Source organism: Carcharhinus amblyrhynchos, unplaced genomic scaffold (genome assembly GCF_965287045.1).
Source record: "Carcharhinus amblyrhynchos unplaced genomic scaffold, sCarAmb.v2.hapA scaffold_38, whole genome shotgun sequence".
Taxonomy (NCBI): Eukaryota; Metazoa; Chordata; class Chondrichthyes; order Carcharhiniformes; family Carcharhinidae; genus Carcharhinus; species Carcharhinus amblyrhynchos.
In genome coordinates, this window is record NW_027649779.1 from 9,758,640 (window position 1) to 9,785,448 (window position 26,809).

Genomic DNA, 26,809 nt, shown 5'->3' on the forward strand with positions numbered 1-26,809 from the left:
TTAAATCAGCTGTGGAAGAGAAAGAAATTCCTTGTGTTCATTTCGAACATTTCCTGAAATAATCCCTGCTGTCTGTACTGAACGAACCTATCTCAGTGACAAATGGAGGAGTGATTAAAATTAGGGATAAAGGACACCCAGGAATGTAAATTCATTCTCAGTTTATTGTCATTTTCTCCTTCCTCACTCCAGATTTTTTCTATTCTCAAACCTTCAGTCCCAGTTCCTCAACCCTGACACTGAATTTCCTTTCTCACTGCACTGTGTAATTCCCTGAAATAATCCCTGCTGTCTGTGCTGACTGAACCTATGTAACAACTCTGACAACACCAGGTTAAAGTCCAACCAATTTATTTGATAGTAAACTCACAAGCTTTTGAGGTTCCCCTCTTCGTCAGGTGAATGGAGAGTTCTGGCCTCAGACAGAGCATAGAACAGCACAGAGAGTTTACAGATTACTGATTAGAATGCGAATCTTTACACCTAACCTGCTGTTCAAGTCTTAAAGAGGCTGACAATGTGAGTGGAAGGAGCACTGATCACAGGTTAAAGAGATGTGTATTGTCTCCAGACAGTACAGTGAGTGAGATTTTGCAAACCCAGGCAAGTCACAGGAGTTACAGATAGTGCGACATGAACCCAAGACTCACATTGTCAGCCTCTTTAAGACTTGAACAGCAGGTTAGGTGTAAAGATTCGCATTCTAAACAGTAATCTGTAAACTCTCTGTGCTGTTCTATGCTCTGTCTGAGGCCCAAACTCTCCATTCGCCTGATGAAGAGGGGAACCTCGAAAGCTTGTGAGTTTACTATCAAATAAATCGGTTGGACTTTAACCTGGTGTTGTCAGACTTCTTACCGTGTTTACCCCAGTCCAACGCCGGCATCTCCACATCACTGAATGAACCTATCTCAGGGACAAATGTGGATCTGTTTGCTCCACACCCACTGGGCTCCATCTGTTTAAAGCCACAAACAGAAAGGTCCAGTTTTCCCCTGGGGGTTTGACACAGAGCAGTTTCACAATGGTGCAGGGTTTCAGCCAATGAGGGAGACCCAGGCTCAGGCCCGCCCCTCATTCTCTCCGATTGGTTGGAGGACCAGATGCTCTTGTATGGTCCTCCAGCCCCACCTCCTCTTTCTATTGGTCTGGAGCTGCCATCAATCACATAGGCATTGTGACCTGTCAGTGACTGAGCACGTGCCATCCACCCGGCCAGCCTGAGGCAGATAGAACAGTTTCTACAGCGCAGGGGATTGTGGACAATCTGGCTGCCATTAGAGATGGATTCTCAGTTAATCTTTGTTTGAATCTGGGAAAGTGAGGATGAGATCCTGCCACAGGGCATCACAGTGGATAGGACTGCTGTCTCACAGCACCAGGGACCCGTGTTTAATTCCAGCCTTGCATCATTATCTGTATCGAGTTTGCACATTCTCCCCGTGTCTGCATGCATTTCCTCTGGATGCTCCAGTTTCCTCCCATTGTCCAGAGATGTGCGGGTTAGGTTGATTGACCGTTCTAAATTGAGCCCAGTGTCAGGGGGTTAGCATTAGAGAGAGGTCATTCCTCTGCTCCGAGTGTGGGAAGGGATTCACTGAGATATGTAGCTGATGACATACCAACGCGTGGGGTTGTGGGGATAAGGCCTGGTTGGGATGGTGGTTGGTGCAGATTCGATGGGCAGAATGGCCTCCTTCTGCACTGTAGGGATTCTCTGAAAAAGTCCATTTGCACATACGAGTTAGGAACAGGCCACCCAGCTTTTTGAGGCTATTCCATCGTTCAATATGATCGTGGCTGATCTGATTATAACCCTAACCCCACTTTCTCCCTCCCCTCCCCAACCTCACTATAGAGTACAAAACCCAAGTTCCAGCTCTGACCATTCACGCCGTGTGATGATAGTTCGTGTCCATCCTGACCTCTGTCAATATGTCAGTAACAAACCCACACCCCATTGTTTGTTAGTTACACATTTCAAGTATTTAATAGGGTCAGGGTAACACCTGGAAAGTGAGAACAATACCAGTTTCCGTGGGTAAGTTTGGTGATCAGCAATTTGGGGTTGATGACCAATTGTTCCAGCACAGAGGGTGTCCATCCAGCCCTTTGTGAGCACACGGTGGGTCTGATGGACAAGATGGGCATGAAGGGATATGAGAGAGAAACGAGGGGAAGATGTGGGGTTCAGGGGAAGCTGATCAGTCCAATGGGCTAGTGGAAGGGAGGAAGCAGCAGAGGCAGCTGATCAGATTGTCTCAATCTTCGTGACAGAGAAACTCCATGAAATCCTCACACTTATTGTTGGAGGTGAGGACGGAGGAGACAGGGGAGGGGAGAGAACTCCTGACGATGTCGGAGATAGTAAAAAGAATACAAGTTTATTTGATGCAAAGTTGATTTATTTGACTTTTAGCAAGAGGATCAGCCCCGACAGCTAGGGTGGGGTTTACTGACATCAGCAGAAACAGACCCCAATGAACATGATTCAATCCTGAACATGATTAACAGCAAAATCTGATCACTGTGGTTAATTGTGAACTCACTGGGATCTCAGCACACGGGATAAATAAGGAAATTCCTTCCCACATTCAGGGCAGGTGGAGGCTGTCCACACTGTGAAATTTCTGGTGTACAGAAAGTTGAAATGATTTCCTGGCTGCATCTGCAGTGAGAGCACCTGAACGGTATCTCATCAGTATGAACATGTAGAAGTTGCAGTTCCCAGGAACATTTACTGTATTTCCCACAGTCCCGACATTTAAAGGGTTTTCCCAATGTGAAATTACTGGTGATCGAAGGAGGCAGGATGACTGAGAGGATCTGTTTTCTCATGTAGAGCAGATGGACCTCCCCCTAGTGTGAACTCTCTGGTGTTTCAGCAGACTGGATAACTGAGTGAATCTCTTCCCACACTCAGAGCACATGAAGGGTCTCTCCTCAGTGTGAACTCTCTGGTGTCTCAGCAAGTCATTTGACTGGGTGAATTCCCTCCCACACTGGGAGCAGGTGAATGGTTTCTCCCCGGTGTGAACTCGCTGGTGTCTTACCAGGTGCGATAACTGAGCGAATCCCTTCTCACACACAGTGCAGGGGAACGGCCTCTCCCCTGTGTGAACTCGCTGGTGTCTCTGTAGATGTGGTAACTGAGTGAATCTCTTCCCACACTCAGAGCACATGAATGGTCTCTCCTCAGTGTGAACTCGCTGGTGCCGCAGCAGGTTAGTGGAATTAATAAAACTCTTCCCACACTCGGAGCAGAGGAAGGGCCTCTCCCCGGTGTGAACCCGTTGGTGTGTCATCAGGTTGCATAACTCAGTGAATCCCCTCCCACACTGGGAGCAGAGGAAGGGCCTCTCCCCGGTGTGAACCCGCTGGTGTCTCAGCAGGTTGGTTGACTGAGTAAATCCCTTCCCACACTCAGGACAAGTGAACCCCCTCTTCACACTGCGACCTTGCTGGTGTGTCAGCAGGTTGGAGGACCGAGTGAATCCCTTTCCACGTTTGGGGAAAGTGAGGAGCTTTTCCCCAGAGTGAGTGCATTGGTGTTCAGTGAGGTCAGACGATCGTGTGGACGCAGCCCCACAGTGAGAGCAGCGGAATAGTCTCTCATCAGTGTGAACGTGTTGATGGGACCCCGATTCCACAGAACTCTGAAAACAAGTCCCACCGTCTGGACATTTAAAAGGTCTTTCATCAGTCTCGCCTCGTTCGCCTGTCAGCAGGTTAGATAACGGAATGAATCCCTTCCCAGACTCGGAGCGGGGAACCGGACCGCCCTCGGGGCGGGGAACCGGACCGCCCTCGGGGCGGGGAGCCGGACCGTCCTCGGAGCGGGGGGCCGGAGCGTCCTCGGGGCAGGGGGCCGGACCGCCCTCGGGGCGGGGTACCGGACCGCCCTCGGGGCGGGGAGCCGGACCGCCCTCGGGGCGGGGAACCGGACCGTCATCGGGGCGGGGAACCGGAGCGCCCTCGGGGCGGGGAGCCGGACCGCCCTCGGGGCGGGGAGCCGGACCGTCCTCGGGGCGGGGGGCCGGACCGTCCTCGGGGCGGGGAACCGGACCGTCCTCGGGGCGGGGAACCGGACCGCCCTCGGGGCGGGGAGCCAGACTGTCCTCAGTCTGAACTCTCCGCTGTCCCTGCTGACTGGGTGAGACTGTGACTCCCTTCCCAGGCTCGGTGCAGGTCAAAGTTCTTGCCTCAGTGTGAACTCGCTTGTGCCCCTCCCAGCTGGATGAGGTAGTGAATCCCTTCCCACACTCAGAGCAGATAAATGGTCTCTCCTCAGTGTGAATTCTCTGGTGATCCAATAGGTGGGATGACCGAGTGAATCCCTTCCCACACACAGAGCAGATAAATGGTCTCTCCCCAGTGTGCGCCCGATGGTGTCTGAGCAGATCGTTTGATTGAGTGAATCCCTTTCCACACACAGAGCAGATGAATGGTCTCTCCCCAGTGTGAACCCGTTTGTGTCTGAGCAGGTCATTTGCCTGAGTGAATCCCTTCCCACACTGAGAGCAGGTGAACGGTCTCTCCCCAGTGTGAACTTGCTGGTGTCTTTGCAGGTGAGATAACTGAGTGAATTCCTTCCCACAATCAGAACAGGTGAATGGCCTCTCCCCAGTGTGAACTCGCTGGTGTCTCTGCAGATGGGATAACTGAGTGAATTCCTTTCCACACACAGAGCAGGTGAACGGCGTATCCCCAGTGTGAACTCGCTGGTGTCTCTGCAGGTTGGATGAATTTGTGAATCCTTTGCCACATGCAGGGCAGGTGAAAGGCCTCTCTCCAGTGTGAACTCGCTGGTGTGTCTGCAAATTAGTTGAATTAATGAATCCCTTCCCACATTCAGAGCAGGTGAAGAGCCTCTCCCCAGTGTGAGTGTGTTGGTGTGTCAGCAGGCAGGATAACTGAGTGAATTCCTTTCCACACACAGAGCAGGTAAACGGCCTCTCCCCAGTGTGAACTCGCTGGTGTCTGAGAAGGGTGAATGATCGAGTAAATCCTTTCCCACAAACACTGCAAATGAACAGCCTCCCTCCAGTGTGAGCTCGCTGATGTTTCAAAAGGCCAGATGATTGGCTGAATCTTTGTCCACACACAGAACACGTGTACAGTTTCTCTTCGCTGAGAACGGGACTTTTTCCTTCCATGTTGGAAGTCCTGTGATATTCAGGTTATGACAAACTGGATGATTCTCAGATCCTGGTGTGATGTTTGATTCGAGATTCCCGATTGTCAATCCCCATCCTCTACAATCCTGTGATTTAAAACAGAGAAAAAGGGAGTGAGAGAGAGTTCACACAAACACAAAAGCAGCCTGTGAATGTGAGCTGAATGAATGTGGTAAATTTGTGGGGCCAGCAGGAGGAAAAAGTGATCATGAAAACTGCTCAATCTCCACAAAAACCCAACTGGTTCAGCAATACCCTTCAGGGAAGGGAGGTGGGTCTACACATGACTATTGGATACGTGGGAGGAGAGAGAAAGAGGCAGGAAGTGAAGAATAGGGATTTTATTTACCCACAACTAACCAGAACCTTAACAGAATCTTCCAATCCCTCAAACTCCACCTTGTAGAAGGATCACAGGAGCTGATCTGTGAGAGAGAACAGAGCCAATGTTTCAGACTTTGGTTCCATCCCCACAGATGCTGTCTGACCTGTTGAGATTTTCCAGCTTTTTGTTTTATAATTACAAAGAACAGAGAACAACACAGCCTGGGAAACAGGCCCTTCGGCCCAACGAGCCCGCGCCGCCATTTTAACATTGTGAGTGCCCTCTTCTCCCTACAACGTTGTCTACGCCTATTGGACTCCACAATAAAGGAATTATAACCAGATTGAGGGGAGACTAATTTAGGGACAATTTGTTACACCAATCAGCCTAAGAGCGCGTTTTTTGGGGTGTGGGAGGAAACCTGAGCTCCCGGAGAAAACCCACGCAAGCACGGGGAGAATGTGCAAACTCCCACGGACACCGGCCCAAATCCATGTGTCTGCACAGCAAACAGTGATAGTCACTGAGCTGTCGTGTTCCCCGTCAGATGGTCCAGTTTAAGCGTACACTAACGACGTGAAGCACTAGGCTACTCTCGAAGCAACATCCAAGAGCAGCCCTCGCACGACCCACCGCGTGTATGCCCCTTGTTGGACAACAAGGCGGACCGGAGCACCTGTGGATTAAAAAAATTAGTCAATCATGTTTCTAAAGTTGGTTCTGTGAGCAATGCCTACAATAAAATAATAGCAAAATAGAGCAGCTGTGGGATATCTGAAATAAACACAGAAAATGCTGGAAATATTCAGCAGGTCAGACAGTGGGTAAGATTCTCCGGCCTCCCAGCGGTGTGTTTCCCACTGATGGGAAGTGGTGCGATGTTTGCTAACAGCAGGATTCTCTGATCCCACTGCTCCCCATGGGAATTCCCATTAACATCACCCCACACCAGCAGAAAACCCACGGGCGGAGGTGTGTGCTGCCGGCAGGAATGCAGAATCCTACCGGCATGAATGGCCAGAGAATTCTGGTCAGAGTCCGTGGAGAGAGAAACGGAGGAAAGGTGGTAGAGGCAGGAAATCTCACAACAAGTAAAAAGTATGTCATTGAGTCATAGAGGTTTACAGCATGGAAACAGGCCCTTCGATCTAACTTCTCAATGCTGCCCCTTTTTTTAAACCACTAAATTAATCCCAATTGCCCACGTTTGGTCCGTATCCCTCTATAGCCATCCTCTCCCATGTAACTGTCTAAATGCTTTTTAATGGACAAAATTGTACCCCCCTCTACTACTGCCTCTGGCAGCTTGTTCCAGACACTCACCACCCTCTGTGTGGAAAAATTGCCCCTCTGGACACTTTTGTATCTCCCCTCTCACCTTAAACCTATGCCCTCTAGTTTTAGACTCCCCTACCTTTGGGAAAAGATATTGACTATCTAGCTGATCTGTGCCCCTCATTATTTTATAGACCTCAATAAGATCACCCCTCAGCCTCCTACACTCCAGAGAAAAAAGTCACAGTCTATCCAGCCTCTCCTTATAACTCAATCCATCAAGTCCCATTGGAATCCTAGTAAATCTTTTCTGCACTCTTTCTAGTTTAATAATATCCTTTCTATAATAGGATGAACAGAACTCCACAGTACTCCAAGTGTGGCCTTACCAATGTCTTGTACAACTTCAACAAGACATCCCAACTCCTGTATTCAATGTAGATTTTGAAACACCACAGCACATGAGGCCATGGATCAACCTCTTTTAAGGACAAACCAAATAAACAAAGTCAAATTACATTAGGACAAAGTAAAAGGGGCAGCTCCCCAAAAGGAAGGGGGAACGGCCCGAACAAAAACAAAAAGTACAAAGGAAACTTAAAACACATTAATCAAAATGCAATTGTCGGGGTCTATAACTCTCAGCCCCTGCGGTGCCCAGCGGGCGCGGAAGGCGGAACTCACTCAAAGGGTGGTGAATCTCGGGAATTCTCTGCCCGTTGAAGTGGTGGAGGCTACCTCGCTAAATATATTTAAGTCACGGGTAGATAGGTTTCTGACAGACAAGGGAATTAAAGGTTATGGGGAGAAAGAGGGAAAGTGGAACTGATCCACGACAGATCAGCCACGATCTTATTGAATGGCGGGGCAGGCTCGAAGGGCTAGATGGCCTATCCTATTTCTTATGTTCTTAAGGCATCGACTGCACCGCTGACACCGCATGCTCCCTCTCCAGGGAGAGGCCATGGATCAAGTGCTGGAAAATGTTCCCTTGCTGTTTGCTGGGGGTGGGGACACAGTCAGGATTGTTCCTGCTGAGCTGTCAGCAACAACATTATCTCCTCCTGCTGACAGGGCTGGCCACGCATGCGCACCGCCGCACACGGCCCCCTCGCAAGATGGCGGCTGTTTAACCGGGGTCTCTAACGGCTGGAAGCGGGGTGATTCCGGACAACCGCGGGGCTGGCCTGGACCTTCTGATTCGGGGTTTAATGCTGTCACTTGGTATTTATAAACCTTTTCCGATCACCTCCCTGCGCCCTCCGATCGCTCGAACTCGCCGCTACCTGACCCGCCGCAGAGACAAGAAAGCAGAAGCTTCCTCCGTCCAGCACTGCCACTGCGCATGCTCCAGACAGGGGCAGTACTGCGCCTGCGCATCGCTCCAGTGTGGCCAGGATAGGAGACATTCATCGCCGCGAGCGATGCTGGGTAAATACCCCGCCATTCAACAGAATAGGTTTTTTTTTGTCAGTGTCTGAGCAGAGACTGTTAGCCAATTCCGCACATGTGGACGGCCTCAACCGGGATCTCGGGTTCACGTCACACTATCTGTAATCCCCACGACTCGCCTGGGCTTGCAAAATCTCACTAACTGTCCTGTCTGGAGATAATACACGTCTCTTTAACCTGTGTTTAACCCTCTCTCCACTCACACTGTCTGTACTTAAAGACTTTATTACCTGTAAAAACTCACATTCCAACCATTATTTTGTAAATTGAGTTTGTGTCTTTATATGACTTGTTTGCGAACAGGTCTTTCACTCCCCTGATGAAGGGGCAGCACTCCAAAAGCTTGTGGCTTGTGCCACCAAATAAACCTGTTGGACTTTAACCTGGTGTTGTGAGACTTACAGAGAGATTCCAGCCAATGTTTCGTGTCTGGATGAGCCTTCATCATGGATTGGCTTGATTTACTTACTCTGAGCGTAACAAACACAGTTTTTATTCCAATAACAAGAGTGAGGCTGTAGTGTGTTAGTGAACACAGTATTGGATCCAATGTAATGATAGTACAGACAGTATAGAATCCGTGCAGTACAGAAGGAGTCACTGAGCCTATACTGACAATGATCCCAGTCCTATCCTCGTAACCCATTTAGTTATCCTGCTAATCCCCGACACTAAGGGCCAATTTAGCATGGCCAATCGATCTAATCTGCACATTTTTGGAGTGTGGGAGGAAACCCACACATACACAGGGAGAATGTGCAGACTCCACACAGACCCGGGTTCCTAGCACTGTGAGGCAGCAATGCTAACCACCGTGCTGCCAGGCTGGCTGTGTTTTGAGAAATCTCATTAAAATCTGGAACTCAGATGGGGATATGGGTTGGTGTTAGGTGGGAATCAGATTTACAGAATGGGTTCCTGTAATTGCAGCAATCCAATTGCTAGATGTTGGTAAGAAAAGGGAAGTATTTAAAGTGGAGACCATGGGTGTGTTCAAGGATAATGATGGAATTTATGAACTGAGAAAATACTGAGAGCAAAGAAATCAATCTAGAAAATTGTAGTCACCTCACGTCGTTCCAGGAGAAGTGGAGTCTGGTTGTGGAGATGTCAGGTTTTACACAGCACATGGTCATTCTGAATGGAGAATCTCTGAGTTGTACAATTCACATCCTTCAGGAGCAGATTGTCTGCTCAGACAGAGGAAGGTTTCTGTGTCATCAATGAAAAGCAACACACGCACGCACACACACACACACACACACACACACACACACAGTCTCACACACACAGAGTCTCACACACTTCAAATTATCTCCTGTCACTTTATTGTTTTAGTCTTTTTGAAATAAATCATTCGTAAGTATTTGTTGAGATTCCCCTGAAACACGTCTAGATTGTTCATTTCACTCCCTGTAGTTGTGATTTCCATATTCTCACCACTCTGTGTGGAGAAATTTATCCTGGATTTCCTATTGGATTTCTTAATGACTGTTTTAAATTGATGGTCTCCAGTTTCCCAGTAACTTCACTGTAGTGTTAATGTAAGCCTACTTGTGACAAATAAATAAACTTTACATTTTGCTCTTCCCCTGAAGAGGAAACACTATTTCAGTGTCTAAACATTTTATAATTTTGAGGCTCTCTGCTCAGGTTACCCCTCAGCCTTCATTTCTCAAGAAAGCAGAGCTCGCCTGTCAATCCTTTCCTGATAAAAACACACACACATTTTGAAAATCATTTATGGGATGTGGGCATTGCTGGCTTGGCTAGTATTTATGGCTAATCCCTGACTGCCCTTCAGAAGGTGGTGGTGAGCTGGCTTCTACATTAAAATCTCATCATTAAAATCTTCTCTGCACCCTCTCCAGCACCTGGATTTTTTTAAAAAATAATACGGTGACCAGAATGGTAAGCAGTAGTCAGTAAGATTCTTGATCAGAGAGTCACTGATTTTCCATAAGCGGTTTGCGTTTATCCATGGTTTTAAATTAGATTATTAGGAAGCAACATTTTAAAAATGATGCATAATAAACTGGAAAAAAAAAACCAAGACCCATGGCAGGTGAGTAACTGAGGCCCCAGCACTGATCCTGCATTACCCAAATAGTCACTGCCTGCCCATTGGAAAAAGACCCGTTTAATCCGACTCTTTGTTTCCTGTCTGCCAATCAGTTTTCTACCCATCTCAGTACAATAGCCCCAGTCATAAGAATATAAGAAATAGGAGCAGGAGTAGGCCATCTAGCCCTTCGAGCCTGCCCCGCCATTCAATAAGATCATGGCTGATCTGAAGTGGATCAGTTCTACTTTCCCACTTTCTCCCCATAACCCTTAATTCCCTTGTCTATCAGAAACCTATCTACCCGTGATTTAAATATATTCAGCGAGGTAGCCTCCACCACTTCAACGGGCAGAGAATTCCAGAGATTCACCACCCTTTGAGTGAAGAAGTTCCTCCTCAACTCTCATCTAAACTGTCCCCCCTTATCTTGAGGCTGTGCCGTCTAGTCCTGCTGTCCTTTCTAAGCAGGAAGAATCTCTCTACCTCTACCCTATCCATCCCCTTCATTATCTTATATGTCTCTATAAGATCCCCCCTCATTCTTCTAAACTCCAGCAAGTACAGACCCAGTCTATTTAGTCTCTCTTCATAGTCCAACCCCCTCATCTCCGATATCAGCCTAGTGAACCTCCTCTGCACTCCCTCCAAGGCCAAAATATCCTTGCGCAAGTGCGGCGACCAAAACTGCACACAGTACTCCAGCTGCGGCCTCACCAGTGCCCTATACAGTTGCAGCAAGACCTCCCTGCTTTTATATTCTATCCCCCTCGCTATAAAGGCCAGCATCCCATTCACCTTCTTGATCACCTGCTGCACCTGCAGACTGGGTTTTTGTGACTCATGCACAAGGACCCCCAGGTCCCTCTGCACTGTAGCATGCTGCAGCTTTTCGCCCTTTAAATAGGGGTCAGAGTTGGTGCAGCCTTGATGGGCCAAAAGGCCTCCTTCTGCACTATAGGGATTCTATGGTTCAACTCACAATTTCAATTCACTCTAAACAATGGGACAGACACACACCTCCCATCAACATCCTATATGAATAAACACGTTTCAGTCCTGGATGTGATTAACAGCAACAATAACAGCAGAATCCGACTCACATAATCACTTGTGAACTAGCCTGTGTCTCAGAAGGAGGGAGGACCAAGTAAATCTCTGCCCACAAACAGAGCAGATGAATGGCCTATCCCTGGTGTGCGTGCGCTGGTGCTCCTGTAGGATAGATAACCTGCTGAATCCCTTCCCACATGCAGAGCAGGTGAAAGGTCTCTCTCCAGTGTGAATTCGCTGGTGTATCAGCAGGTTGGATGACTGTGTGAATCTCTTCCCACACTCAAAGCAGATGAATGACTTCTCTCCAGTGTGAACTCGCTGGTGTATCAGCAGGTTGGAGGACTGAGTGAATCTCTTCCCACACTCAGAGCAAGTAAATGGTCTCTCCCGGGTGTGAACCCGATGGTGTGTTAGCAAGTTGGTTGACTGAGTGAATCCTTTCCCACACTCTGAGCAGATGAACGGCCTCTCTCCAGTGTGAACACGCAGGTGTGACTTCAGTGTGGATGACTTGCTAAATCCCTGCCCACACGTGGAACAGGTGAATGGTCTCTCCCCAGTGTGAACCCGTCGATGAGTTTCCAGGTCAGACGGACAATGGAATCCCTTCCCACAGTCCCCACATCTCCATCTTTTCTCCATGGTGCCAGTGTCCCTCAGTCTCTGCAGGTTGGACAATCAGTTCAAGATTCATCTGCACACAGAACATGTGCAGTTTTACCTCACTTTGAATGGTGGGATATTTTTTCTAAGCTGTGTAACTGTTTAAAGCCCTTTCCACAGTTGGTTCACTGGGACATTCTCACTCCAGTGTGTGTGTCTCAGTGCTTTGAGAAACATTTCTCCTTCCACATTCTAAGATTGACAGTGTTCAGGTGCTGATAAATCGAGGAACTGTGACATTTTAGTAAGAATTTTGATTTGAGTTTCCTGTCTGTAAAACTTCCATTTCAAATATTCTGCAAAAAAAGTTTACAAAACCACTGTCAGTATAGGGGAAAAAAATCGAAACAGATAATTCCAGTCTCTCTGGAAATTTTGTTCCTCCCTTGTTTGCTCAAATCTCCAAATCCCCATCTCACACATTCTTCCTCCTTCCTGGGCTTCCAAACCCATCTCACCCACTCCTCTGTCTGGGTTCAGTTCTCCAGCTCCTGTCTGCAGACTGACAATGAAACCAATGGGTCTTATGGGGGTGTTGGGTCCTCCAGCGGGTGTTTGTGAATCCTCCCCGCCCACCTCCCAGGGTTTCCTTCCTTCCCAGAGATCAGAGTCCTCATTGATTTGAGGCCAAAGTGTAACCTATTACTTACTGTCCCCCTCCCCCATCCTCTGATGTGAACCATCCTCCAGTGGCTGAGCCAAAATGGGGCCGTTAATCTGGGTCTGTTCCCAGGAGGGAGAGGCCCCGCAGCTGCAAACCAGGGGGCTGACAATGATTCTGAAGCGGATCCACAAAGTGTTTCCAGACCCGCCCAGCCACCGCCTAACGCTGACTCCGCTTCTCCGGGACAAACCAGCACCAATGCCACTGCGCATGCTCCACATCACAATGCCAGGGGAACTGATTGACGGCAGCTACGGACCAATAGGAAGATGGGCGGGCTGGAGGACCGAGCGGGAGCGGCTGGTCCTCCAACCAATCGGAGTGAATGAGGGGGCGGGGCTGGAATTCACCGTACGGAAGGATGCACATGCGCAGTCAGCAACGGCGTTTGCAGCACGCGCAGTGTGGGTGAGCGCATTCGGAGCGATGTTCCTCTGTCTCATCAGCAGCCGGTAAGGATGGGGAAACATAGAGGGAGCAATGGAATCGGCGGATGGACGTAGAGGGTTTCTAAATATCTGGTGAAGGCCTCAAACCTCGAATATGAGCCCGTAGGTCACGTGTTTGCAGCTTCCGGTCTTTTTTCGGAGATGAATCTCAGGTTAACGGCCGCCATCTTGATTGAGCAAGGAGCAGAGCGCATGCGCTGGTGTCTTGGTGACGCAACCATGAGTGGGTGGGTCTTTGTGTTTCTGCGCCCACCGGGTCCTAGTGCTCGGGATGCACTGTGTCAATAGCAACAGGTTTTCAAACAGCTTCACCCACTCCCAGGCTGCACCTGACATTTGCAGCCGGGAGAAGTTTATGGGTCATGTACATATTCAGTATGAGTGGTTGCATCCCTGTATAGTTACCTGCATCGGATATACGGCTTTTGTACTCGTTGGAGTTTAAAAAGATGAGGGGGGAATCTTATTGAAACTTACAGGATGCTGTGAGGCTCTGGATAGAGTGGACATAGAGAGGATGTTTCCATTAATAGGAATAACTAGAACCAGAGAGGGCACAACCTCAGGCTAAAGGGACGATCCTTTAAAACGGAGATGAGGAGGCATTTCTTCAGCCAGAGAGTGGGAAATGTGTGGAACTTTGCTGCAGAGAAGGCCGGGTCATTGAGTGTCTTTAAGACAGAGATAGATAGGTTCTTGATTAATAAGGGGATCAGGGGGTTATGGGGAAAAGATAGGAGAATGGGAATGAGAAAAATATCAGCCATGCCTGAATGGTGGAGTAGACTCGATGGGCCGAGTGGCCTAATTCTGCTCCTATGTCTTATGGTTGTTTTGGTTACACTTCTGCCCCAGGCTGTTTATGTTTACATAGAAACATAGATAGAAAATAGAAACGGAAGTAGGCCATTCAGCCCTTTGAGCATTCCCTGCCATTCATTATGGTCATGGCTGATCCTCAGATTCAATTCCTAATCCACCCCCCACCATTAAATCCCCTTAGCCCCAAGAGATATATCTATTTAAAACCAAGGTCTACTTCCACTTTTGAGGAACGGAGCTCCAAAGATAGCATTAACAACATAACCCAAATTATTTACCCCACTAATCTCCCTAACCTACACATCCTGGGGGGGAAATAATGGATAATTTAACGAGGTCAATTCACCTAACCTGAATATCTTTGGACTGTGGGAGAAAACTGGAGCACCCGGAGGAAACCCACACAGACAAGTGGAGAATGTGTAAACTCCACACAGATAGGTAACCAAGGCTGGAATCGAACCCAAGTCCCTGGCGCTGTGAGGCAGGAGTACTAACCACTTTGCCACCGTGCCAGTCATGTAATTCTTTGTAAACTAATTTTACAGGAAATAGAAGAGGGGGATTTGCAGTCTGGACAAAGAAATCTCACGTCAGACAGAGTGAAGCAGTTCATTGGGATTTGTACATCTGAGGGGATTTAATTGACCATCTCAGTTGGAAACTGGTGAGAATCTGTTTCCTTTCTCCTCCTGTGGGAAGGGATTGATACAGCTGGAAAACATGCTGACACGACAGCGAGCTCGCAATAGTGAGAGTTCATTCACCTGCTCCGTGTGTGGGAAGAAATTCATGTGTTCGTCCAACCTGCTGGCTCACCAACTCAACCACATTATTCAAAAGCCTCTTCAAAGCTCTGATTCTGGGGAAAGCATTGAAACCTCTGAGGAACAGGCCCAACAGCAGCTCCTTCACACTGCCGAGAGACCGTTCAGCTGCTCCCACTGCGGGAAGAGGTTCACTCAGTCCTCCCGCCTCGCAGAGCACCAGCTCCTTCACACACACGAGAGACCTTTCAGCTGCTCCCACTGTGGGGAGTCGTTCAGTGACTCAGTGCATCTCACTGAGCACCAACAAGTTCACACCAAGGACGGGCCATTCAGCTGCTCCCAGTGTGGGAAGAGATTCACTCAGTCCTCCCACTGCACCGTTCACCAACAGGTTCATTTTCAGAAGAGTCGTTTTAAATGCTTTAAATGTGAGAAGACCTTCAAAAGGAGGATTAGTCTGCTGATACACCAGGGCACTCACACTGGGGAGAGGCCGTACTTTTGCCCTGTGTGTGGGAAAGCATTTCCTTTACAGCATCTGCTAAGTCACTGGCGTATTCACACCGCGGAGAGGGCATTCATCTGCTCCGTGTGTGGGAAGGCTTTCACAGAGTCATCCAGCCTCCGGAGACACCGCCGCACTCACACAGGGGAGAAGCCATTCTCCTGTTCCATTTGTGGCAAAAGATTTGCTCAGTTTTCCTACTGCAATCAACACCAACACATTCACTCTGATAAGAGACCTTTTCAATGCTCAGAATGCAGTAAGAGCTTTAAAAGAAGTGATGATCTGCTGAAACACAAACGCATTCACACCGGGGAGAGACCGTTCCTGTGCTCTGTGTGTGGAAAGAGATTCGCTCAGTCGTCTGGCCTGCTGAGGCACCAGCGCATTCACACCGGGGAGAAACCGTTCACCTGCTCTGTGTGTGGGAAGGGATTCACTGATTCATCCTATATGCTGAAACACCAGCGAGCTCACACTGCGACAGAACCGTTCACCTGTTCCCTGTGTGGGAAGGGATTCACTGATCCATCCCGCCTGCAGAGACACCAGCGAGTTCACACTGGGTCAAAACCATTCAACTGCTCCATGTGTGGGAAGGGATTTAATCAGTATTACAGCCTGCTGAAACATAGACGACTTCATGTGTGACCCACAAAGCTGGATTCTGTTGTTCCTGCACCCTGAGATAAACAATAACAATTGGATCAATAGGGGAGGCAGTGACACAGTGGAATTATCACAGGACTCAGGGTAAGGCTCTGGGGACCCAGGTTCGAATCCCACACAGTCGATGGTGAAATTTGTGTTCAATTAAAATCTGGAATTAAAAGTCTACTGACAAACCTTAACCATTGTCAATTGTGGTAAAAACCCATTTGGTTCAGTAACGTCCTTTAGAAAAGGAAAGCTGCCGTCCTTACCTGGCCTGATCTACATGTGAACTCCAGACTGACAGCAATGTGGTTGATTCTCAAATACCCTCTGAAATGGAGGGCAGTTAGGGACGGGCAAGAAATGCTGGTCCAGCAAGTGACGCCTACATCCCGTAACAATGAATAACAAAATATTCCAGTGGCCCTATTCCAGAGCCACTTAACCCTTTTGATGATCTCCCAGTAGCTGTATATTTTGCTTTTGTTTTCAATTAATGTTACCCCCTCACACAGAGATATCTGTCTCGTGAGTTTTATATTGTCTATAGTTGAAGACTATCTCAAATTGTCAAATTACCCACAACATTAGTCATAATTTGGAAATTTGTAATCGATGATGTGTTTAAGTGAAATACACCTCAATTTCTTCATTTCACGTCATGATTTGTATATCTGTTCTGTATGTCTCCTCTATCCAGCTTGTGGTTTGCCTGCCTGTGAAGTATTTCATCGGATGATATAAAGAGAGATACAGTCTGGTAACCCACCCTATGGTTTTTTTTTTCAAGAGGCAGTGCATAGAAAACTATCTTCTGTCACACACTGTCCTGCATTGGCCTCGAATGAAGGTGACATTTTGCTGTTTAGGATTACCTGAAACTCGTCAGTGACAGACCAGTTTATGCGTGAAATCGCCGCGGTTCTCCGCATTATTCACTCAGGTCTCTGGATTTTATCATGAAAAGGCAGAGATGAATGTGTATTTAAACGGATGGGTCACTGGGTGGCAGAGTGGCTCTTTCACTGAAGGGTCTTGAGTTCAATCACATCCCACACTTGACTGGGAAAAATCCCAGCCTGGGAAAGAGGGGAAAACCATATAATAGGAAAAATGGGGCAGAGTTGATGGGTTTTGAAGAGAAAGGAATTAATCCAAGCCAGAGTTGGTTAAAATTTCATTCAATATTTATTTAAAAAATTCAGAGAATATTTTACAGTGACATTTGTTTTAAGCTAGAAAAGTGAACATAACGATCGAGCTTCACATTGAGAACAGGACACATGCACAGGGAATCCATCAATATTTGTACGTCTGGTACATGCACCAGAAAGATCTTAATAGAAAGAGGAATTATCAGATGCGAATGAGGAATGAGAAAAGTTTCTTAATTATACATGATATTTAAACTATTAACCACAATTACATTCTAACAAAAATGCCTCGTACATTTCACACTGGAAACTGAAATAATGTCTATCATTACCTCAGATACAGATTCAGAATGACAACCTGAGAATTTTTTTGACTGATAGTCACTGAGAGCAGATATTGTATCTGTGTCATCCAAAGATTTTGATGATAATCTGTGGTAAATCTACTGCGTTCAAAATTCAACTCATTACTTGATCTGTAAAAGAAAGATACAATATTGAAGCAGATGTCTGTGATGTGGGACATTAATGTTGGAGTTTTTAATCAGTGAAACATTGAGAGATTTTTCAAATCCATTCTGCCAGTTTGAAATGTGAGTGAGTTGAATCATCTCACCTTCACCAGAGTGACGGCAGTGCTGTAGAAAATGCTCAGGAAGAACAGGACGATGAATGTAGAAGCGATTGTCCAGGATGTTGCTGTTATCATCCTCATTGTCTTCAATCCAGATGTGATCGGTGAAGTCTAGGGGATGGAGACCAGGAAATGAAATTAGATTACTTTATTGATCCAGGGAATCTTATTGTTATTTTTCTTTCCCTGTTCTCCTTCATAAGCTGTTAATATATTATCTGTATAATTTTCAATATATATCTACGATTAAGTTCAGGGCACTCAGTAGCCGATCTCCATAATTATTTTCACAGCTGATCTTTCTTTACATTCCTTGGGCAGTCCATGTCAGAAGGACTGAAGTCTTGAGTGTCAGTTCATTTTTGAACACTTCATAGCATTGAAGAATGTTATGACTGATATGGAGGAACGTTCACTGATCAATGCTTGTTTTCACAGATGTTTACTGATCTGTAAACTGTGAATGCTGCTGTTTAAGCGCCGGGATGTAATTTCCGATCTTTTCTCATTGATGGTGGAAATGCTTAGTAGATCATGAGCTTGAATTCAGTTTCTCAACGTGTTTATCGATGCAATTTGCGTTTGTGTGCATATGCATGAGAATCTCGTGGTCTGCATTAATGTTTGGTCCTGCATTAATGTGTGTGCATGAGGGTTAATGAACGTGTTCATTTGCTTGTGCTTGTTGATTTGTGGTGTTGTGTGTCTGGGTCTGTGTATATTTTATTCAGCTGACATTGTGGATGCATGGCTCTTATTGTGTGAAGTCGATACATATTTACTAATGTCACGCACAATGTTTGCATGTGTTCATGCCTACTTTAATATGTTGATTTCTGTCACACGAGAATGGTTTCCTTCCCATTCTGTGTGAGCCTGTTCCTCGGTCTTTTTGTGCGCATGTCTGTTAACATATTACTGTCTGTATATCCGTGTTGATATCTTCATAACGATGTTTGTGTTTCCGTGTGTAGCAATGTGTGCTATGGTGTTCTGTTCTATTTGAACATGGTAATGTTTTGCATGTAGAAGTTTGACTCTCTGGCCATCTGTGTGCAGTCTGTTAATGTGTACACATGTATTTTCCATGTTTGCGTGTTAATGTGTAGAACATTACGTGTCTCTGTACCTATATTCCTGTCAGTGTGAATATCTAATAACATGTATTCATCTGAATGTATGTATGTGTTTGTGTATGTATGTGGATCTGCATGTATGTGCTTCTGTCTGGAATGTGAATATGCATGTATCTGTTTGAGCTTGGATCTGTGTACCTATTTGCATATGTTTATGCATGTGTTGTACTTGTGTGTTTGCGTGTCTGTGTGTTTGTACATATTTGATTATTTACGTGCATGTTTTTCTGCCTGTTTGTACAAGTTCATGTCAATGAGTGCATGTGCGTGTGTATGTGTGTGTGTGTGTGTGTGTGTGGTGAGGGAGGGAATGAATGTATGTGTGCCTCTGTACGTTTGTGCATGGAAGTATTTGTGTCAGACCGAATTTCTGTGTGTGTATTTTTGTTCGCGTATGTGTTGCCCATGAGTGTATTTGCGTGAGCGTGCTTGTTTGTGTTCGTTTGTGTATATCTTGCATGAACTTATGGTGTATGAATACATATTTATATGCATGCATGTTTATGTGTGTTGTGCACGTGTTTGTACGTGAATGTGCTTGTCCGTTTTTCTATATGTCTATGCGACTCCTTTTTTTAAATGACTAAGCTAGTCCCAATTGCCTGCATTTGGCCCATATCCCTTGATAGCAATCTTACTCGTAACAGTCTAAATGTTTTTCAAAAGACAAAATTGCACCCCCCTCGACTACTACCTCTGGCAATTTGTTCCAGACACTCACCATGCTGTGTCTGAAAAGTCACCCCTCTGGACCCTTTTGTATCTCTCCCCTCTCATCTTAAACCTATGGCCTCTAGTTTTAGACTTCCCTACCTTTGGAAAAAGATATTGACTATCGAGCTGATCTACGCCCCTCATTATTTTATAAACTTCTATAAGATCACCCCAAGCCTCCTATGCACCAGAGGAAAAACATCCCAGTCTATCCAGCGTCTCCTTATAACTCAAACCATCAACTCCCAGAAGCATCCTAATAAATCTTTTCTGCATTCTTTCTAGTTTAATAATATCCTGTCTATAATAAGGTGACCAGAACTGTGTGCAGTATTACAAGTGGTCTTACCAAAGTCTTGTGCAACTTCAACAAGACGTCCCAACTCCTGTATTCAATGTTCTGACCAATGAAACCAAGCTTGCCGAATGCCTTCTTCACCACCCTGTCCATCTGTGACTCCACTTTCAATGAGCTATGAACATGTACCCCTAGATCTCTTTGTTCTACAACTCTCCCCAATGCACTACCATTAACTAAGCCCTACCCTGGTTCGATCTATCAAAATGCATCACCTCGCATTAAATTAAATTCCATCTGTCAATCGTCAGCCCACTGGCCCAATTGATCAGGAACCCACTGCAATCCAAACTAACCTTCTTCACTGTCCACTAAGCCACTCACCTTGGTGTTATCTGCAAACTTAGTGATCATGCCTCCTAAATTCTCATCCAAATCATTAATACAAATGACAAATAACAGTGGACCCAGCACCGATCCCTGAGGCGCACCGCTGGTCACAGGCTTCCAGTTTGAAAAACAACTCTCTATATCTACCCTCTGGTTTCTGTCATCAAGCTAATTTTGCATCCATTTAGCTACCTCACATTGGATCCCGTGAGATTTAATCTTATGCAACAACCTACTATGTGGTATCTTATCCAAGGCCTTGCTAAAGTTCATGTAGACAACATCAACTGCACTGCCCTCATCTACCTTCTTGGTTACCCTTTCAAAAAACTCAAACTTCTGAGACATGATTTTCCACTCACAAAGCCATGCTGACTGTCCCTAATCAGTCCTTGCCTCTCTAAATGCCTGTAGATTCTGTCTCTCAGAATACCTTCTACCAGTGTACCCACTACAGATGTGAGGCTCTTTAAAGTGCATCAAGGTAAATAAATCCCCAGGGCCTAATGAAGTGTATCCCAGGACACTGTGGGAGGCTAGGGAGGAAATTGCAAGTCCCCGAGCAGAGATATTTGAACTGACATCCACAGGCGAGGTGCCTGAAGATTGGAGGGTGGCAAATGTTGTGCCTTTGTTTAAAAACAGGGAAGCAAAGTTGTGAGACCGGCCAGTTCAGCAGAAAGAGACTCACTGACCCTCCCACTTCAACTGTCAGAGTGAACATATTTCAGTGCTGGATGTGATTAACAGCAGCAATAACAGCAGAATCCAATGACTGGAATCAATTATGAACTCGCTGGTGTCTCAACAGGGTAGATGACTGAGTGAATCCTTTCCCACAGTCAGAGCAGGTGAATGGTCTCTCCCCAGTGTGAACTCGCTGGTGTTTTTGCAGAGTGGATGAATCTTTGAATTTCTTTGCGCACACTGTGCAGATGAACGGCTTCTCCTCAGTGTGAATTCGTTGGTGTGTCAGCAGATGGGTTGAATTTTTGAATCCCTTCCCACAGTCGGAACAGATGAATGACCTCTCCTCGGTGTGAACCTGTTGGTGTCGCATCAGGTTGGATAACCATCTAAACCTTCTCGCGCAGAGAGAGCAGCTGAATTGTTTCTGCTCAGTGTGAACTCGCTGGTGTGTCTGCAGGTTGGATGACTGAGTGAATCCCTTTCCACACTGAAAGCAGGTAAACGGCCTCTCCCCAGTGTGAGCTCGCTGGTGTGTCAGCAAATCGGATAACTGATTGAATCTCTTCCCACACTCAGAGCAGCTGAATGGCCTCTCCCCAGTGTGAATTCGCTGATGTGTCTGCAAGTTGGATAACTGAGTGAATCCTTTCCCACACTCAGAGCAAGTAAATGGCCTCTCCCCAGAGTGAACTCGCTGATGTATCTTCAGGGTGGATGAATGTTTGAAACCTTTCCCACATGCTGTGCAGGTGAATGGCCTTTCCTTCATGTGAATTCGCTGGTGTGTCAGCAGGTGGGATGAATTTGTGAATCCCTTCCCACAATCAGAGCAGGTAAACGGCCGCTCCCTGGTGTGAATACGTCGATGAGTTTCTAGTTTTGAGGGGGTTATGAATCTCTTTCCACAGTCCTCACATTTCCACGGTTTCTCCGTGGTGTAGGTGTCCTCGTGTCTCTCCATGTTCAACAATCAAATTAAGTTTCCGCACACTGGACACACATAGGGTCTTTCCAAGCTCCAAACGGGAATGTTTTTTCAAGCTGTGTAACTGGTTAAGGCTGGAACAATCAGTTCAAAGTGTGTGTGCTGATGCTTTTCTAGTCACACTGAGAATTAATAACTGATGAAGCTGATAGAGCAGACAATTATTTCTCCATCTAGATTCAAAGGCCACTGATCTTCACTTTGCAATGAATCAACTGAATCTTTCAGATCCTGATGCAACGTTTGGTTTGAGATTTCTGGCTTAAATCCTCATTTCTAACATCTGTAAAAGAAGTTGACAAAAGTAATCAGCGTTAGTACAGGATAGACATTCAGAACAGACAATTCTAGTTTCTCTGGAGCATTTTTTCCCCCTTTCATTCCCCAAAAGCTGTAAGTTTCCATTTCACACATTGAGAGGCAATTCCCTCGTGGTATTATCGCTGGACTATTAATCCAAAATTCAGCTAATGTTTGGGGACCCAGGTTTGAATCCTGCCACGGCAAATGGTAGAATTTGAATTCAGTACAAACATGTGGAATTAAGAATCTATTGATGATTGTGAAACTATTGTAGATTGTCGGAAAACCCCATCACTAATGCTTTTTAGGGAAGGAAATCTGCCATCCTCACCTGGCATGGCCTACATGTGCCACCAAAGGCACAGTAATGTGCTGATTCACATTGCCCTCTGAAACACCCCAGTAAACCAGTCGGTTCAAGGGCACTGAGAGATGGGCAATAAATGCTGGCCAGCCAGCAATGATGTGGAGATGCCGGCGTTGGACTGGGGTAAATACAGTCAGACAATTCACAACACCAGGTTAAAAGTCCAACAGGTTCATTTGGTAGCAAAAGCCAGCTTGCCCATATCTCATGAATGAAGAAAAAATAACTCTCCTTCCATTCTCATTCTGCTGGATATAATACTGAGCCTCCACAGGCTGATTGACAGAGCTGGGCCAAACTTTCCAGAGTCTACAACCTCCCTAGATTCACTTCCTTTCCCTTTCGTTGCAGCAAGTCAACAATTCCCCCAGAATGAGAAGAAATAGAAAGTATTTTACTCACAGATGTTGGCCTCTTTTAGGTATGGCTTGTTATCCAACTGACCAACAAAAGAGGACATTTCAGTCTGTCTGAAGTTCAATCTGCATTGTCACAAAGATCGCGCTCTGATTGGCTGGAGGGCCACAGTCCTTCCGGTCCTCCAACTCTTCCCATTGGTCAACAATTCAACGTGAAGGTCAGAGGGTGGGCTCTCCCCCGGAACATGCGCAGCTCCCCCCTCTCCCTTGGACATGCGCAGTCCAGGGCCGTGGGGGAGGGGGAGATCAGCGAGCGGCTTCTCGCTCTGGCCGGAGCCGCCAGCCGCTTGTCTGGAAACCTTGGCTCGAGGAGAGGCAGGGGGAGGGGAGCAATGGGTGGGGGCGGGGCTCCCGGGTCCGCGCTGGCCCCGGCCTGCGCACTGGGACCCGCAGCCGTCACCGCGGAGCAGTGATTCCTATTGGTTGTTTCAGTGATGGCTCCGTTGTGACGTCACAAAGCGGAAGTTGGCCAGTGATGATGTAATTTAAACAATGTCTGAGGTCACCACTTGTTGCTCAGATCCCCTTTTCAGCCCAGTGCAACTTGGAGCACACTGTTAATTCACCGGCTGCTGGGTTACAGGTCCTTCACAGCTCTTACCACAAATTCATGATGAAATAATTTAAATAATGCCTGAAAACACTTTACTTCTTGCTCTGACCCCTTTTTCAGCGCAGTGCTATTTGGAGTATACCATCAGTGCATCGACTCTTGGGTTGCAAGTCCTTACAGTTCTTATCACAAATTTATGATGAAATAATTTAAACAATGCCTGAAAACACTTCTTCTTCATCAATTACCTACCACTGTTTCTTGATTGATTACAGCTTTGGGTATCTCAATCGCTGAGCACCAGCCAGTCCTGGAATAAGTTTAATTCTAACTCATTCTAAGTAAATATTCTCACCCGGCCCTCTGTTGAGACCCTGCTAAGCAGCTTTAATGGTTCATTGTAGCACAAACTGAGCAGTCATAGGAATGTGGTCAAGATAGTCCAGTCTCATCATGCCTCACATTCAATCTGAAGTCCTTCAGTTATGACAGTATATGTGCCTGTATGTAGCTGTCTTGGCTATTGTCAATCCCGACACTGCCATTTTGAACGACTACAATGCGTGAGATGTAAATACGCCCACCGTGTTGTTAGGGAAGTATTTCCAGCCACACATTCCAGATTTCCTCTGGACTGTAGGTGGATACCAGATTGATACATTTCATTCAACCACACCCAAGCTGAGTTATTCAAATCTCTTTATTGTACAGAACAATATATTCACAATATCTTTAACACAGAATTTAAACATTCCAGTTTTGATTTCAAGTATTAAGATATTCTGTTAGTTTTTTTAATTGTCGATGTCAGGCCTCTGTTGTTCTCCTTGGAACAAAGGAGGTTGAGGGGAGATTTGACAGAGGTGGACAAAATTCTGACAGGTTTAGATAAGGTGGACAAAGAAAAGCTGTTCCTATTAGCTGATGGGAAAAGGACGGGGTGGGGGTTGGGAGGCTGGGAACACAGATTTAAGGTTTTGGATCAGAGATACTGGGGAGGATGTGAGGAAGAATATTTTGATACAGTGAATTGTAATGACCTGGAACTCACTGCCTATGAGGGAGGAGGAAGTGGAGACAATAAACAATTACAAAGGAAATTGGATGGGCATTTGGGGGGTTTGAAACAGAAATGCTGACTAAGTATCTCTGAACTTCCTAATACCCTGTCACTCTGTGATCCTTGTGAAATTTGAAACCAGGTATTCGCAACAAGACTCAAAGAGCATCAGCCCACTGGAGGCAAAGTTGTGAGACCGGCCAGTCCAGCAGAAGGTTGTGAATCTGTGGAATTCCCTGCACAGGGAGCAGTTGAGGCTACCTCATTGAATGCTTTTAAGGCAAGGATAGATGAGATTTTAACAGTAAAGGGATTAAGGGCTATGCTGAGCAGGCAGGTAAGTGGAGTTGAGTCCACAGAAAGAACAGCCATGATTTTATTGAATGGCGCAGCAGGCTCGAGGGGCCAGATGGCCCACTCCTGCTCCTAGTTCTTATGTTCTTAAAGTCACCCTCTGCCCCTCCCCAGTGACCAACTGTAAGAATGAAAAAAAAGCAGCCCTTGACATAAGACAGCAGAAACAATAACTGCAGAATCCCACCCCTGGAATCACTCATGGTGTCTCAGCAGGGCGGACAAAGTTCTTAATCCTTTCCCACACTGACAGCAGGTGAATGGCCTCTCCCCAGTGTGAACTTGCTGGTGTTGCAGCAGGCTGGATGAGTCAGTGAACCCCTTCCCACACTAACAGCAGATATTTTTAAGACGCGGGTTGATGGGTTTTTGATAGGAGAGGGGATTAAGGGTTATGGGGAAAGGGCGGGAAAGTGGAACTGAGCAGCGACAGATCAGCCATGATCTTATTGAATGGCGGGGCAGGCTCGAAGGGCTGGATGGCCTACTCCTGCTCCTATTTCTCATGTTCTTATGTTCTTATGTACAGCCTCTCCCCAGTGTGAACTCGCTTGTGTGACTGCAGGCTGGATGACCGAGTGAATCCCTTTCCACACTGAGAGCACGTGAATGGCCTCTCCCCAGTGTGAACTCGCTGGTGTCTCTGCAAATGGGTTAACTGAGTGAATCCCTTCCCACACTGAGAGCAGGTGAATGGCCTGTCCCCAGTGTGAACTCGCTGGTGTCTCTGCAAGTGGGATAACTGGTTGAAACTCTTCCTGCACTGAGAGCAGGTGAACGGCCTCTCCCCAGTGTGAACTCGCTTATGTATCTGCAGGCTGGATGAGTCAATGAATCTCTTCCCACACTGACAGCAGGGGAATGGCTTCTCCCCAGTGTGAATTCGCTGGTGTCTCCGCAGATGGGATAACACAGTGAATCCAGTTCCACACTGAGAGCAGGTGAACGGTCTCTCCCCAGTGTGAGTTCGCTGGTGTTTCTGCAAAGTGGATAACAGAATGAATCCCTTTCCACACAGAGAGCAGGTGAATGGCTTTTCCCCAGTGTGAACTTGCTGGTGTCTCTGCAAGTGGGACAACTGAATGAATCTCTCTCCACACTGAGAGCAGGTGAATGGCCTGTCCCCAGTGTGAACTTGCTGGTGTCTCTGCAAGTGGGACAACTGAATGAATCTCTCTCCACACTGAGAGCAGGTGAACGGCCTCTCCCCAGTGTGAACTCGCTCATGTATCTGCAGACTGGTTGAGTCAATGAATCTCTTCCCACACTGACAGCAGATGAATGGCCTCTCCCCAGTGTGAATTCGCTGGTGTCTCCGCAGTTGGAATAACACAGTGAATCCCTTTCCACACTGAGAGCAGGTGAACGGTCTCTCCCCAGTGTGAACTCGCTGGTGTCTCTGCAAAGTGGATAATCGAGGGAATCCCTTTCCACACTGAGAGCAGGTGAATGGTCTCTCCCCAGTGTGAACTTGCTGGTGTCTCTGCAAGTGGAATAACTGGTTGAATCCCTTCCCACACTGAGAGCAGGTGAATGGTCTCTCTTCAGTGTGGATGCGCCGATGAGCATCCAGCAGAGATGGGGCTCTGTATCTCTTCCCACAGTCTGCACATTTCCATGGTTTCTCCATGGTGCAGGTGTCCTTGCCTCTCCCTTGGGTGGACAATCAGGTGAAGCCTCGCCCACACACAATACGTGTACAGTCTCTCCCCACTGTGAATGGTGTGATATTTATTCAGGCTGTGTAACTGGTTAAAGCTCTTCAGTCAGTGCTCTGGAACACATTCACTTGAATTTGGCAGTGTGTTGATGCTTTTCCAGTCACACTGATGTTTGAAATCTTTTCAAATCTCTTTCTGGATTCAATGGCCGATGATA

The 26,809-nt window shown here is 46.8% G+C and overlaps 3 protein-coding genes across 3 annotated transcripts; 1 reads left to right on the forward strand and 2 right to left on the reverse strand.

Moving 5' to 3' along the window:
* Positions 1 to 23,222, reverse strand: LOC145362564 (uncharacterized). Its single transcript, XM_080218567.1, has 6 exons — positions 22,948 to 23,222; positions 20,994 to 22,158; positions 11,403 to 12,010; positions 3,450 to 5,130; positions 3,054 to 3,134; positions 1 to 9 (listed from the first exon to the last, which is right to left on the reverse strand). The coding sequence occupies exons 2-6, from the start codon at positions 21,849 to 21,851 to the stop codon at positions 1 to 3; spliced, it is 3,237 nt and encodes a 1,078-aa protein (XP_080074693.1). The 5' UTR covers positions 21,852 to 22,158; positions 22,948 to 23,222.
* On the forward strand, positions 13,302 to 15,951 carry LOC145362503 (uncharacterized). The gene is made up of 2 exons (XM_080218523.1): positions 13,302 to 13,350; positions 14,494 to 15,951. Exon 2 carries the CDS (start codon positions 14,669 to 14,671, stop codon positions 15,869 to 15,871), a length of 1,203 nt encoding a protein of 400 aa, XP_080074649.1. The 5' UTR covers positions 13,302 to 13,350; positions 14,494 to 14,668; the 3' UTR covers positions 15,872 to 15,951.
* Positions 23,223 to 24,323: 1,101 nt separating the features above from the next.
* LOC145362499 (uncharacterized) lies at positions 24,324 to 26,797 on the reverse strand. Its single transcript, XM_080218519.1, is given in 2 exon segments — positions 24,324 to 25,275; positions 25,457 to 26,797. Coding segments are annotated over 2 exon segments (1,254 nt in total). The 5' UTR covers positions 26,562 to 26,797; the 3' UTR covers positions 24,324 to 25,126.
* Between the last annotated feature and the right edge of the window lie 12 nt (positions 26,798 to 26,809).